Source organism: Clupea harengus, chromosome 6, assembly GCF_900700415.2.
Source record: "Clupea harengus chromosome 6, Ch_v2.0.2, whole genome shotgun sequence".
In the NCBI taxonomy this organism is placed as follows: domain Eukaryota; kingdom Metazoa; phylum Chordata; class Actinopteri; order Clupeiformes; family Clupeidae; genus Clupea; species Clupea harengus.
This window is the reverse complement of record NC_045157.1, coordinates 8,709,677-8,725,371: the sequence shown is the minus strand read 5'-3', so window position 1 is coordinate 8,725,371 and position 15,695 is coordinate 8,709,677. Positions and strand designations below refer to the sequence as shown.

General features: G+C 45.4%; 2 protein-coding genes across 3 annotated transcripts; one reads left to right on the top strand and one right to left on the bottom strand.

The window, feature by feature from the left end:
* Positions 1-44: 44 nt before the first annotated feature.
* On the bottom strand, positions 45-10,059 carry neil3 (nei-like DNA glycosylase 3). The gene is given in 12 exon segments (XM_012834279.3): positions 45-1,100; positions 1,377-1,441; positions 1,444-1,550; positions 2,046-2,430; positions 3,164-3,330; positions 6,098-6,264; positions 6,512-6,586; positions 6,993-7,206; positions 7,586-7,720; positions 8,045-8,151; positions 8,508-8,655; positions 9,971-10,059. Coding segments are annotated over 11 exon segments (1,710 nt in total). The 5' UTR covers positions 8,613-8,655; positions 9,971-10,059; the 3' UTR covers positions 45-917.
* Positions 9,407-15,673, top strand: asb5a (ankyrin repeat and SOCS box containing 5a). Of its 2 annotated transcripts, XM_012834300.3 has the most exons (8): positions 10,338-10,420; positions 10,957-11,048; positions 11,617-11,696; positions 12,021-12,128; positions 12,470-12,623; positions 14,254-14,388; positions 14,665-14,856; positions 15,371-15,673. In XM_012834300.3, exons 2-8 carry the CDS (start codon positions 10,979-10,981, stop codon positions 15,496-15,498), a joined length of 867 nt encoding a protein of 288 aa, XP_012689754.1. In that variant the 5' UTR covers positions 10,338-10,420; positions 10,957-10,978; the 3' UTR covers positions 15,499-15,673. The 2 variants fall into 2 exon arrangements, with proteins under 2 accessions (XP_012689751.2, XP_012689754.1); XM_012834297.2 differs by lacking the exons at positions 10,338-10,420; positions 10,957-11,048 and adding an exon at positions 9,407-9,616.
* The last annotated feature ends 22 nt before the right edge of the window (positions 15,674-15,695 follow it).

Below are 15,695 nucleotides of genomic sequence, written 5' to 3'. Positions count from 1 at the left end.
GACATTGGAAATGTACCAAAAAAGATGCAGACATTATTTATTATTTAAAACGCACAAACAAACACACGCTACATGGTTTTGCCTGAACAGCTTTTTGTTGAAGGCTGTTTGGTCTTCCATTAGGATCTGATTGCAACAATGGTGCTTGAGCTGACATGTGAATTATCCCATAATGCAACTGACTGTAATGAATGTGGCCACAGCAGAACCAGCTCTGTCTGAGGCCACAGCAGAACCAGGGCCAGCTCTGTCTGAGAGTCAGCTAGTGTTTGAGACGCTTGAGGCTCTCTGCACGCTCCTTATTCTGCCGATTCCTCTCATCCAGGGGAGTCCAGTGTCATGTAGGCCAACATGGCTGCCGGCTTGTGTCCATTCGACCAGTAGCACACCTTACATTGCTAATCAGTCTAGTGCAAAGTGAAACTGTGTGCTCCGGCTCTGTTAGAATAACAACCTACAACCACAATGGTCTGACCGCTACAGGAGGGACCGCTCCACACTCCTACAGGACTGAGGTTTGGCTTTTTAAATCAAGCCAGCAGTCATAACGCCCCACAGGAGCTTTCTGTGGCGCTCCTGAGATAAGGCAGCTCCAGCTGTGTGCTATGAGCTCCACAGTGTATCAAACAAGACCAGCTTCACTCCTCTTGATTAAAATGAGAGCTTAGAATATTAATTAACATCATTGCATTATTTGGAAGAGAAAACATACAAACAAAAACCGAACATTACTCTCTCTAAAATCTTTGTGCAAGTTGGTATATATGAATGGGTGAGAGGGAAAAGCCATTGTGTGTGTATATGTGTGTTTTTGTCTGTGAGTGAGAGATAGAGAAAGGGAAAGAAAGAAAGAAAGAAAGAATGTGTGTGTGTCTCTGTGTGCGTGTCTGTGTGCGTGTGTGTGTGTGCGTGTGTGTCTAGCAGCCAGGCAGAATGCTGATGCCTGGCCCGTTCTCGGCCCACTGGAAGAGGTCACACTGCTGGCCCTTGTTCATGGGGCAGGTGTAGAAGTTCCGCCCGTTGTTGGGACCCAGCTTTAGAACCGTCCTCATCAGGCTCCGTTTCCCATGGTTACAGGTGGGGAAGTGCAAGTCCGCCCACTGAGGGGGGAGGAGGGGGGGAGAGAAAAGAAGGTGGGTGTGTGTATAGTGAGAGAGAGAGAGAAAGAAGGGATTGACACAGACAAAAGGAAGAAATCGGAGATAACAGGACGTAACGAAACAGAGGAAAGTGTTTTTTTTCTCCCCTTATTCTAGTCAACAATGTCCATTCTTCACGAGAGACTATGCCTTAACCACGTCCTCACTCCCTTACTGAGCCCCGCTGTGTCCATCCTGATCATATCTGAGGAGTTGCTCCTCCTTGACCAGACTCACCTCAAAGAAGTTGCACTTGCTCTCGCGGGGCAGAGAACAGCAGTAGAACTGCCTGCCTCGGTTGTCCCCTCTTTATTCACCACGCGCAGCACGCTGGGACGACCGTGAGAGGCACAGCAAGGGATTCTGGGAGAAGAAGGTTGGCCTTCCTGCTTCCGTTTGTCTGGAGCGACGCTGGTGACGTGAGAACAGGGATTAGTGTGTGTATGTGTTGATTCTGACAAAATGTGTGACTTTGTTAAAATTCCCAACTCTGCTCTGTGTGGCTTCATGAATGTAAATGACTAGCTCTTCAGCGGAGGATGTTATTCTCATGTGTAGGCAGATATCTGCTTTGATGAGTCAGTAAAGGCAGTCTGTTCACTTGTTCATTCATCTGTTCATTCATTCAGTTCTTGGAATGAGTCATCATACAGCCTAACCGCTCTGCATAGTGACAATCACCACCATTGCCACAGTGTTCCTCGCATTAGAGCCCACCTCAGCTGTCTGCGCCAAGTAAGCTCATTGTAGGTCGAGGGAAACAAAACTAGGATTTTCTCTTGTTCAGCTAGGATGTAGACTTGGCATAAGCCATACTTTTCATTTTATCCATATCCCATATTACAGTATCACATCACTATACTCTTCATTACTAAGCTCAAAGACACAAGGATGTTGGCCACTCACCCGACGGAGCCATGTTGGCGGTTTGGTTTTATGTGACTGACCGCAACTGACCCGCTGTCTGTTCTCGACCTCTTATACGGCTGGGTGTATGACCCGTCCACATCGCTTAGCGACCCCGCCCTCTTGAGACCGTCACCCTGGCTACCTGACCACAAAGGACTCTGCGTCACCCTGCTGTTTGGGGTGAGCGGCGATGTGGCAGTGCGGCCAGCAGGGGACGACGGTGTGCTGAGGTCAGACAGGACCAGGGTGGTGTGGCCGAAAGCAGCGCGGCGGTTCAGCTTCAGCTCCTGGGCGGGCTTACTGAAGGAGTTGCAGGGGTACTTAATGAGGTGTGTGGAGAATGCTGACGAGTCACACGGCTCCTGCTGGTCTGGAGGTGGAACTGCAGAAAGGGAGACACGGCAGGAATGCAAGATTTTATGGCGAAGTAGAAACTAAGCTAGAACCGGCAAAGGTAGATCGACAGGAGTTTATAGTGAGGTAGAAACTAAACTAGAACTGCAGGAGTTGTGTTTATCTGTGTGGGCTTTTTGCTGAGTTTCACACAGAGCACTTTTTCCAGCATCGCCTAAGGAGTCCCAGAAGCTTGCTGATTAGGATATCCACCCAATTCAAACAATTCTAGAGGGTTTCTAGATTATATTTCTTAGCAAAATTATGTTTCTAGCTGCTTTAGGCAAATTACACACCGCAGGAATATTAAAGATGGAGTTTGCCGTTTCATGAAAGGTTTGTGATCTTTACAGCTAATTTGTGATCTCAACAGCTAATCGAATTACACCCTTCTCTCCAGCGCTCCCGAAGCACAGTGTTGATTGGCTGGGAATGTTTATTACTATGTTTGTTTCCCATTTACAGGGCTGAGTTTGAACACCAGAGTTTTTTCTGAGCGCAACTAGAGGACTGTGAGGAGCAATTTGCTGCATATGACGAAAAATGTATGGGATTAGAATTGCGGATCGCAATTTTAAACAGTTTGTGGATCCAAACAGATAAAGAGGTTCCCTTGAGGTTATTTATATTATCTGGAAAGAGATGTTTTAAGAAGGTAAAGCTAAAACGCTTCACAATGCAGACGGTGGAGCTCTGAATCTAACTGACCAATCAGCACTCACTCTCAGGTCGTGGGGTCAGGCAGGCCTCACAGGACTTGCTGATTGGTCGGTTGATAAGGGTGCACAGGTTACAGGCCCACTCCTCTTCCTCCTTCTTTGCCACGTGATCATTGGTCCCACCTCTCTGGTAAGCCCAGCCAATCAGAGTGTTCCTGGTTGGGAGTTTGCTGGAAGTGTACAGAAAAGCTTGATTGAAATGCAGCTGGTGAAATTTGATACTTCTAACATGACCCATTAATCCTTAATGATTGGCCAACTCACAAGCAAGCTTGAAAACAACCTACAGATTAGCAGGACATAAAACAGTACATTAATAAAGTTCTATTAAATATACATTGGGTAACAGAATGAGTCACTAATGCCTCACTGATCTATGCACCCACAAGTTCATTAACACTGGGAATAAAAACTGGAATATCAGTACAGAAGCCCAAAATGAAGAACATCAAAATATCTGTGTTTGTGTGTGTGTGTGTGTATGTGTGTGTGTGACCGTATAATGGACCATTATTAATTGGTACATGAGCAGAAATGATAACTATCACTCCTGCCTTCCTCGAGCACAACAACTGCTTTTCCCACAGAGAAACTGCACATTAGTACATTACACCATTAAAACTTTGGAGAGGGATCAGACCTACCCATGATTATGGCTGGTGTGTGTGTATGTATGTGTGTGTGCGTGTATGAGAGAGAGAGAGAGAGAGAGAGAGAGATATGTGTGTGTGCAGGTACAGTATGTGTAGGAGAAATATTTGTGTGTACCTGAGACGTACAAGTTAACACCCCCTAGATGCACAGGTCAGAAAGCAGGAGATACACGTGGCTGTCCTGACTACTTAGAGTGTTAAAGCAGCGCTACAGAGTTCTGGTCTAAAACTAGCACGTTAACAGCCTAAAGACATGCCAAAAACCCTACACACACCAACCTAAAAGGCACACCAAAAACCCTACACACACCAAACCAAAAGGCACACCAAAAACCCTACACACAGCACCAAAAGCTCCGCCAGCACGCTAACAGCCTCAAAGGCACCAAAAACCCTACACACACCAAACCAAAAGGCACACCAAAAACCCTACACACACCAAACCAAAAGGCACACCAAAAACCCTACACACACCAAACCAAAAGGCACACCAAAAACCCTACACACACCAAACCAAAAGGTACACCAAAAACCCTACACACAGCACCAAAAGCTCCGCCAGCACGCTAACAGCCTCAAAGGCACACCAAAAACCCTACACACACCAAACCAAAAGGCACACCAAAAACCCTACACACACCAAACCAAAAGGCACACCAAAAACCCTACACACACCAAACCAAAAGGCACACCAAAAACCCTACACACACCAAACCAAAAGGCACACCAAAAACCCTACACACACCAAACCAAAAGGCACACCAAAAACCCTACACACGCCAAACCAAAACTCAGCTGGCACGGACAAAAGCTTGGCAACATTCCAACTGGTGTCCTTTGGTGATATATTTGGCCATGTCGGGCTGCGAAAGCTTTCCTTGCATTTTCCAAGTGTCCATCCACTATGCACATATTATCGGTCCTTCACATGACCATATTCCATCAAAATGAAATGGAAAATGACACCAAAATGAGTTGCCTATAAAAACACACATTAAAAGTGGCAAATAGTTGCAAAGCACTTTCACCTCTGCACTCTGTTCCACAAGAGTGTGTCTTCCCGCTATCAGATTTGGGTGTGTGTCAGGGTCTAGACTATATATGCTGATGTTCAGAGTGCCTTCTGAGCACAAGACCCACAGGGCCTAACAAATTACAGTTAAATTGAACCAAAGCACTGCTGCCAAAAAGACCAACCCAAATCATAACTTAACAGATGGAATAATTTAATACATTACGTTTTAATGAGGACAATGAATAAATTAACAAACTGTCCCGACAGAGAGATGCTTGTAGGGCTGGGTAAAGAACTGAACTGCCAGTAATCTTCAGCACAAGTCATCAGCACTGTTTCGCCAGACAGGAGAGGATTCCAGAGCAGCGGCCAGAACAGACCTACCCGGGCCCGATCTACTCCAGAGTATTCCATTATATGGACACAGAATGTTCTACAAGTGCATCTACATGAGGCAGAGCCGGTCAGAGTTCTCGCTGTATCCACAGAGTTCTTATGGAATCATCGTTCAAATCGAGTCAGCTCACACAGCCTGAGGTAAACTCTCTCACTAAAGCAGCCTCTCGGCAGCAGCAGAGGTGAGAACAAAGTCCTTTTTCACAGGAGGAAACCCTGACCAGCTCCATCTGCCTGAGGCTGGCCTGAGAGAGAAGAGAGAGTTCGAACCAGAAAGGATGTGAAGGCACAGAGGGGCAAAGAGGAGGGATACAGTGGGGGGGGGGGGGGGGAACCACAAGGGAAGAAACAGGAGGAGGACAAAAAACGATAACAATACACAACAGAACAGAACAGAACAGCACTTAGTGTTTGCAAATAGTTGGAAACTCCAACACCCTCCTGCACCTCCAGGACACATGGGGCGGCGTGGGGCGGCCTTTCACCCCCAACCCCGAGGAGGGTCAGATCTATGCCAGACTCGCCTCGGGCTGAGTTGCCATCTGAGCCGCGGCTGCACAGTGAATCCAGCACTTGGTCTCAGCCAGCACAAAGCCTGGCAGTGGCTCTGAAATGACTTAATCAATGCACTGCAATTATCCCCATTATTCATTACCAGTGAGCCATGGCCCAAATGGGACTCAGGAAGTGTATGGGAGACTGTAAATGATGTATGTGCATGGACGTGTGTGGTGTGTGTGTGTGGTGTGTGTGTGTGTGTGTGAGTGTGTGTGTAAGAGCCAATTAATTATGTATTAAATATGTCTGTTTTAAAGTATGAATACAAACTGATCTGTGTGTGTGTGTGTGTGTGTGTGTGTTGCAATAGCTCACCTGATGTTCACCTGGATTGGGTCTGCTGTCTGGCAGTGTTGACAGAAGTAAGTCATCCTGCCGTTATCGCCTAGACGACAGACGGTGATGCTGCCCTTGCACTGGCCGCACTGAGGCCGCTTGTAGACCTTGTAATGTTTGTAGAGGGCCGAGCCGCTCTTCCGACACTGGAAACAAACAGCCAGAGGTTAAAGTGGATGTTAAAAATATGTTTAATATGCACCTTTAAGGGTTCCTGGATATGCCAGAGACAACCAGTACAGGCTATACATATAATGCTATAATATTTCCATTTCCTGTTTTGACAAATGTCATCCATATTACAACAATAGTAATGAAATGTCATACGTATAAACAATTATGAAAGTATTTTTCCCCATTTGATGTGAAGTTTGCTCCAAAGCCTCAGGCTACCTTATAAAACAGTTGTGTGAAGTCCCGAGTCATTTTGACCAGATGGCGTACTTGCTCACTGGACAGCTGGGACACCTATGACACAACATTCGGCATCTGAATTAGCTGGATCTGTGTGTGTGTGTGTGTGTGTGTGTGTGTGTGTGTGTGTGTGTGTGTGTGTGTGTGTGTGTGTATGTGTGTGTGCCGTCTCATAACTCCATTCAAACAGACTAAGGACAGAAAAAAACAAGGATCACTCTTCAGTTAAAACATGATCTGTGCCGTTTTTCTGAAAAAAAATTCCACTAAATTCCTGCTTGTGCAGAGTATGAAAGTGCCTTGGAGGCAAAATGTCACAGGTTTATACTGAAAAATGTACTATCTGTGGCAAGAGCAGACATCCCCATCCTAATTAGACCCGTAACCTCAGAAATCCAGCAGCAGACAGATCACTTAATCTTGGTGACAGAACAGAGCCGGTTTCCCTGGAGACAGCTACCGTGACAGAGGGATGGAGGCCGCTGTCAAAGAGGGCTTCATTCTTGATGATGTTCCCCACGCCGGGCAGAACCCCCTGGTCCAGGAGAACGTCACAGAGCATGCGTCGGCCCTCTGCCCTCACTGCCTCCTCAGCACGGATCGCACTATACTTCGGTGAGCACATGTCCAGACTCTCCATTGCACGCACTTTCTGCTCAGAGTCAGCTGTAAGCCTGCAGACACACACACACACGCACACACGTCACAAATACACAAACATGCATGTACACACACATACATGCACACAAAAATACACACACATGCATGTAGACACGCACACAGAGACATGCATATACACATATACACATACATACATACATACATACATACATACATACATACATACATACATACATGCAGGCAAAATGATAGACGTATCGTTTAATGTGAAGTTGTGATGTGAAGTTAAAAAATCCCATTACATTACATCACCATGGTCAAGCCACCAGGTATGAGGGCGGCCCAGTTCCATGCATGACACTAGCGAACAGATGTAAACAGATACATGAGCTGATGGACGGGTAGGCTATGTGTGTGTTCTCATTAGGCTACCTGATTTCCACTGTGGAGTCATAGAAACAGATGCTGTCATTGGTGAGCTGGACCACCAGAACCGGAAGAGAACCCTTCTGGTCCTTCCTCTCGGTCGGGTTTATCCGCATGGAACCGTTCATGCCAAAGTGAACCCTGAGCAAGGCAATAACCATTACCAATAGGTGGGGGTTTTTTCTCGCACAAAAACACAGAAGAGAGACACCAATGTGTAATTGTAACAGATCTAAATGTTGCCATTCCAATGCATATTAATGGTTAAGATGTTAAAGTTGCAAAATCCACAAGACTGTAAGGAAGTAAAACATACAGCGGGTGTCCTTGATTAGATGATCAAATACCTTAAAATGACTAACCACAGTACATCCTCTATATGCTTATGTTTTATCATACATAAACTCCTACAGCCAAATATTCTAGACGCCAAGAAAGGGTCAAACGTGTAACGTTAAAGCTTACCGAAGCGCCCTTTCTCCGAAGTATAGGAACAACTCTTTTCCCAGGGTGTCCACCCCAGTGTACGAGCGTCCACCAAAGACTTGGTACGAGCTTCTGATCGTTCCTATCTACAAATCAACACATTCCTTCAACTTACAGCAGGTTTTGCCACAACAGAGACCATGTTCCATACGAGGTCCGTCTCGGGACTAGACTATGCATTATCGTACTCAGACCTGCTTGATAGTCTGTCATTACAAGTAATGTTATCTCTGAACCCTAGATATTTCACCTGAGCACAACTGCTAATGCGACATGGGAGTAAATGATGTCTAGCCTATATATGCAAGTCGTCAAGTTCTTTGGTAAAACATGAATACATGATACAATGTTTTCTGAAAAATCTAGCGAACTACAAATCGTGGGATAATCGTGGCTAACCTCTTTAGGCTAACTCAGGGCTTGTGTAACCACACAACTTTACCGACGATGGTGTTGCTCCTCCACGAATTTCTTTGACTTTTTGTCCTTTCTGAACCTTTGAGCGAATCTTTTCTCCGTTCAAAGTGACTCCCGGACCCTCCACCATTTTCCAAAATATCCCAAAACACAATGGGTGCTGATTTAAGGAGCTGTCAAGAGACAAAAATAATGACACTTTCCCCGCCAGATGATTCAAAAATGCACATGCGCACTTACTCGATGCGCCAGATGACTCCCCTTTTGCACATGCGCACTTTAACAATTCAGACTTAAAATGAAACTTGGGAAAAGCAGGCAAAAACCAACTTTAGGGCATAACAGACAGATGTAGGTATAGGCTTACTCATCTGTACACGAGGCTGATAGTCTAGTTTTCCCTCTTTCATTTTATTTTATTTATTTCCCTTATTTCAAGTTGTAAAGGGCAGGTATTTAAAGGTCAAACTTATACTGCAATTAGTCATTAACAGTTGTCAAGAGAACTAATTCCGGTATGACATATATAATACATTTAAATGAGTGAACATCTAATCCAAATATTTTAAGGAACTGTGTTGGAGATTTTCACGTTGGCCTTTCTGAATGTACGCTATATCGATCAAACACTGCCATCTGCTGGCAATACGCTTTGACGCATGTTGCAATTTGTCCCAGCTTCAGCAAAAATTAAAAAAAGGAAGCATTAAGACTCCTGTAGCTAATTCAAAGACTATTTTAAATAACTCAGCTTTATATTTATATTTTAAGCCATGTGCTCACTGAACAGAAAACAGTTGCTGTCATCGGACCATCGGGCAAGGTAGCTCACCCTGACACAGAAACCCACTGACCTAGATGAGGTACATTTGGAAGCCCCTCTCAAACGCGCCCCCCCCCCCCCCCCCCTAAACGTTTGACCCATTAACGGAGCCATGACAGAGCCCTCCGAGTTGAGGCCATTCCCGGCGCAGCTGTCTAATGTTTACTTCACCATTTTGGCGCTATTCTGCTTCAAACTCTTCTGCCTCAAACTCACGCTCAACCTACTGACGCACTTCTACCTTATCAGGGGGAACCGTAAAGAGGCGGCCCGAATATCCGCAGAGTTCTTCGATTTTGGTCAAGGACAGAGTGAGTAGGCAGGCTGCTGCCCTTTGGTAATGTTTTGCAGTATCATTTTAATATCTTAACGCTCCCAGTGTCCTTGTTTGCCCGCCGTCTACAGCTTCCCCTATAGGCTAGGCTACTTCAGACGATCCATGGATACGCAAGACATTCAGTGCCTGTAGACACAGGTGTTAATGAAGTGCGCTCTCAATATTTCTGACAGTAACCTGCATATTCCTTACTCCATCTAGGCTAGATTTTCTTAGTGATAATGCAGTCTTTATGTAAGCCACGTGATTCATATTCCACTGTAGGCTTATTAATGCATAAGATATGACATGCACATGGGTTAAGTAGGTTAAGCACCTTATAACTCACACGAGCGCTCACGCAATGATGGCAGAGCGCGCGGCTGCCGCGAGGGCCAGGTTATTTATAGTTCGGAACCATGATGCTCCTGCACCCCCAAGAGTTCTGCCTATTGCGCGAGCAGCAAGGTCATCAGAACATACAGCCAATCTTCGCGCAGCCAGGTCGTCGTGATCGAGGCCTCCGGTCCTAGGAGCTGTTGTATGAAAGCCCAGATCAGTGTCGTGGCCCGCTGGTATGTGACAGACTGAGAGACCAAAATAAACTCAGCCCTCTATACCGCTGCTAGAACGATAGCAGCGAAACGCACGTCACGAAAATAAGCAGATAACTTGACTGCAAAACAAGCAGCAGATGAGTCTGACACTGACAGTTGGGGTCTTCAGAAGGGAATAAAAAGGGAAAAGACTAGACTGGCTGTCAAAGGGGAGATCATACTGGGCTGGTTGTCAAGTCAAGGTTAGTTTTGACTTGTGGTATTTGTTTTGCTATCACTGAAATACATAGAACACAGCAGATGTTTAGTCAGTAGAGTTACATTATCAATGCTACCACCTTCAGAAATAATGTCTACAGTTCTTCTACACCTCACAACACAAGTTCTAAACAAATTCTATTCAGAACTTTCAAACCAAATGGATGATGATGGAAAACTCAGATTTGTTTACAGTTATTTACTGTCCCCGAGCAAGTGTTAGGCCTGTTGTTTCTGATCTGCAAACAGATAGTGTTTCAAAGGATTCTCAGTTCAGAACAGGTTGGCTGTTAGAGGCTCTTTTTTACCAGGGGTGAGCATAGCTGTTGTGGAGAACTTTGTATTTGAAGTATTTGTATTTGAAGAACCAGCTTCATGGCATAGATGTATTTTCTGAGGTGTGGAAAGATCAGATTGGATGTAAACATAGTTTCTTATCTGAGGCCAGGCTTAGTGTGAAGTACGGTAGACATGTGAGCCAGAAAAGAGAAGCATGGCTTTGCTCGTCCTGTGTCTGCAGCTGGTTTCTCAGTAAATAAAGGATGAAGGCAGGTGAAGATGATGACGCGGATGTGTGGAACGCCACGGCGGCTATTCTGGATATCGACTCAGGTGTGTGCTCAGCTCCGCAGGGCTCCTCATCCATAGTACCCGGCACTAAAACCTGCTGCCTATCTGACTGACCCCTGCAAGGTCAGGGCCAGGCCCACACCAAAGGCACTTCATCTTGGACTTCACCTTGAGACACTTCAGAGACATTGGTAGTGTGTATAGAGGGGGCATACGAAAGTCTTTCTTTCTTTCTTTCTCTGTATTTATTTCAGTTTTTATTTAGTATGATAGGAATCATAATTGAGCTGGAAGGCATTATCAAAAGGGTACTGCAGTGGGAGACAGGAAATTAAATGTTGTTTAATTTCTGATTTTTGTTGTTGTTAATCTGCATCTTATGGACCAAGCCGTGTGTGTGTGTGTGTGTGTGTGTGTGTGTGTGTGTGTGTGTGTGTGTGTGTGTGTGTGTGTGTGTGTGTGTGTGTGTGTGTGTGTGTGTGTGTGTGTGTGTGTGTGTGTGTGTGTGTGTGTGTGTGTGTGTGTGTGTGTGTTGTTGACACATGGAACTAAGTTAGCGCCCCTCTGTGAGATCTGTGTGTCAAAGTGATGGCGCTGCTTTGGGTTGCAGGGTCATGGGCAGACAGGACCCCCCTTCATGACGCAGCCTATCAGGGCAGGCTGCTCAGTCTTAAGACCCTCATTGCTCAGGTAAGAAATCAACAAACAAAGGCAAAACAACAACAGTTACAATAAAAAAAACAACAACAAATATGAATCTTCTAGTTTCTATGGATAACTTGCTGCAGGTTTTTAATGAAAAACAACAGACTTTATTTTGCCTTATTTTTTCAAAACATCGTGACATTCTTTTAACTCCATCACAGTGCACCTGCAACTCGGGATAAGTATGCTATCTTTAAAGTGATTAATGGACTACCAGTTTCACAAGTACTTACTATGGGTGGGCTTGTGTGTGTGTGGGTGTGTTATGTGTGTGCATGTGTGTGTGTGGGTGTGTGTGTGCGTCCACAGGGTCACAGTGTGAATGCCCTGACGATAGACCACGTGAGCCCTCTTCATGAAGCCTGTGTTGGCAACCATGTTGCCTGTGCCCGTGCCCTCATCGATGCTGGTGCCAATGTTAGTCCTCATAAACACATATGTTTTAAAGGAAATGTGCATTTCCACAGGTGATGTGCATATCGGTTGTTGTGTTTGCGTATGAAGGTGTATATATCTGTTGCCATTGGCCAGATTTCTGTGTGTGATCTTTGTGTGTGTGTGTGTGTGTGTGTGTGTGTGTGTGTGTGTGTGTGTGTGTGTGTGTGTGTGTGTGTGTGTGTGTGTGTGTGTGTGTGTGTGTGTGTGTGTGTGTGTGTGTGTGTGATATGTAAATGTGTGTGTATGTCTGTATGTCTGATCTCTGTGTGTTTGTATTATCTTTATGTGTGTATATGTGTGATGTGTTTGTATGTGCACAGGTGAATGTGAGCACCATAGATGGTGTTACGCCTCTGTTGAACTCATGCATTATGGGTAGTGTGGCATGTGCGGAGTCTCTCCTGGAAAGCGGGGCAAGACCCCAGTCCTCTGCCCTGTGTCAACCCTCCCCCCTTCACGAGGCGTGTGCCCGTGGTACGTCTCACACACCCTGTACACTCACACACAAACGCACACTCACAAATAAGGCCACGCGACTTCTCACTCATTTGCCTAAAACACACCCTTTGGTTATGGCCTTCTCGTGGCCCAGGACTGCGTCTCCCCAAAGTGTCAATGAGCCACCACTGTGGTAACTTAGAGAGTCTATGTGTCATTTAATTGAGAAACGCACACCGGATCTGAGGTGCGTTTAAAACGGGAAACAAAGGCAAATGTTTTCAAACTGTTTTTCGTTTGCTTTGAGTTCACTGTGAACGTTTTCAAACACATACAAACGGTCTGAGGAGGTAGTCATCAGCAAACAGACATGAACGCTGGACTCAGGGTTACTGTTTAAATCAAACAATTTGGAATGTTTACACACAAACGTTCAAGTTTAAAAGTTCAAAGAAAACGTGTTCGCTTCTGTTTGCCAAATTTTAAATGTGCCTCTGTTAGGCCTGCTCCTGATCAGGCCTCGATGTGGCCCAGGATCAGTTTCTGTATGGGACCCATGAACCCAAACATTTAACTTTTATGTCACCTGAAGATGCTTGCAAGGAATGTAGCCTCAAGCAAGTGCATTGTGCTTTTGTGTATGTTCCCTGAAAAGCAAATCACGGACTGTGCCTTTAATGCATCCAGACCTTGGAAGCACATGGCTCTGGTCCGTTATAGAGCTAGTCAAGCTCGGCAGGGGTCATTCAGGTCCTTCAGTAAGCCATCTATCCAGACCTGACTGCAGGAGATAAGGTGCCGGTGTTCCTCTGCAGTGCACATTCATCTCAACAAGCTGGTGCTCAATACATTCAATACCTAACCATCCCCCTACACACTTAAAGGCAGTAATGGTGATGAATTGAGTAATTGTGGCTCTTAATACAGAGCGAGGGGCCTCAGGTGGGTAGTCATGAAGTCCTGTTCTACTAATGGAGATGACCTTGCTGGGTGGGGGTGGGTGTGAGCGCACTCTAAAGGATGTTCGATTAAATCTCCTGTGGCCCAGAAAGGTCGATAGCCTTTCTGCTTTATCTCTGAACAGCTGGATGCTAATTATGAAGTGGGCATGTGCCTAGTCACAGGTGTGCACACGGGCACGCACACACACACACACACACACACACACACACACACACACAAACACACACACCCACACTTACTCAAACACTCACTCACACACACACACACTCACTCACTTGCACCACACACACACACACACACACACACACACAAACGTGTGTATGCATCTTATCATATATTATAATTTATTGCATCAGGCCATTTTGGTTGATTTTCCAAGCAACAGTCAGAACCCATAGTCCAGCCAGCAGTGGCAGTAAGGCTCACAGTCCAGCACCCAACCAATTCTGAGGATGAGTAGAGTTGTCATGGAGACAATGTAAACAGAGTCTCCATAGAGATGCTTAATAGATCGATACATTTTGTGTCATTAAAGGGCCTGCTGTGAGGTAATGATGAGTCTTTCATTCACGTGCACACACACTCAAACACACACACACACACACACACTCACACACACATACACATACACATACACATACACATACACATACACATACTCACTGCTGTGTGTTAGCGACAAGCCTGGTCTGTATCCCTGCAGGTCACAGTAAGTGTGTGGAGGCCCTGATTGCCTGGGGGGCGGATGTGGACATGGGCCTGCCTCTTAGCGGGACACCTCTCTACACCTCCTGCCTCTCCAATCACCCCCTATGTGCCAGGAGACTGCTGGATGCAGGTATGACCCCCACAATCCTACAATACACCTCCCTCATGTCACTGACTCTGAGACTTCGTATGTATTAATTGTTTATTTGGCAAGTGCTGGAGTGATACTGGAGTAAGTTGGTAACATTTTCTGTTTAACAACATACTTCAAATTACAGGCGTGGCAAATTTACTCAAGAACAAATTATAATCATATGAGACACTTTCCCTTGTCTGTAGCAGAGACTATGTAGCACCACAGCTCAGACCCATTAGTATGCGTGTGTTTGCATCCCTAACTGCACAGGAGCAAACGTGCTGCTCGGCACGCCGATGGACACGCCGTTGCATGCAGCTGCACAGAAGGACTGCACTGAGATGGTGAGACTTCTGCTGGACTTTGGGGCGGACATCAACATCAGAAACATGGAGTTCAAGCGACCTGTGGATGCAGCCCCGCCCGGCAGCCTCACTGAAGGCTTCCTGCTGGTGTATGAGGGTGAGGAGAACTGTGTGTGTGTGTGTGAGTGTGTATGAGAGAGAGAGAGAGAGAGAGAGAGAGTCTGTGTGTGTGTGTGTGTGTGTGTGTGTGTGAGTGTGAGTGTGTATGAGAGAGAGAGTCTGTGTGTGTGTGTGTGTGTGTGCGTGCGTGCGTGCGTGCGTGCGTGCGTGCGTGCGTGCGTGCGTGCGTGCGTGCGTGCGAAAGACAGACAGAGAGAGAGAGTGTGTGTGTGTTAATTCTCCTGAATATCATCAGAGTGTGAGTTTCTGTGTGTTCTCCTACATTACCTATACTATATGAGCTTATTCAAGACTAATTGATATGTTAGTTATTATTGTATATTATATTATATTTACTTATTATTTTTTATATATTCATAGTAATTAGTATTATTTACTGTCGCAGTAGTTATGCTATGGAGTTTATTGACACTGAAAGTAGTAAATCAATAACTAACTAATTTAATGAATTTATAATTCCTTGTATCCTTTCTCACATTCTCTCTATTCAGCCACCCCCTGTATGCTGAGCAATTTGTGCCGTCAGCGAATCAGAGAGTGTGTAGGCCGCTCGAGACTCCACCTCCTCTCCAATCTGCCCCTTCCCAAAGCTCTCGGAAACTTTGTGTGCTTCAGATAGTGATATCAGTCCTGCTGTTTCACCCAAAGTGTTCTTTGGTACCCCCAAAAGCACTTTCCTAACATGTTTACATTTGTTTTTCAATATGTTCATTCTTATCAAGTTGGTATTTAAGCATCGCTATGTTGCTTTAATAAGACTGTATTAAACTTAAATAAATAGTACATACTCTTTCCTCTTTTTTGTTTTACTACATG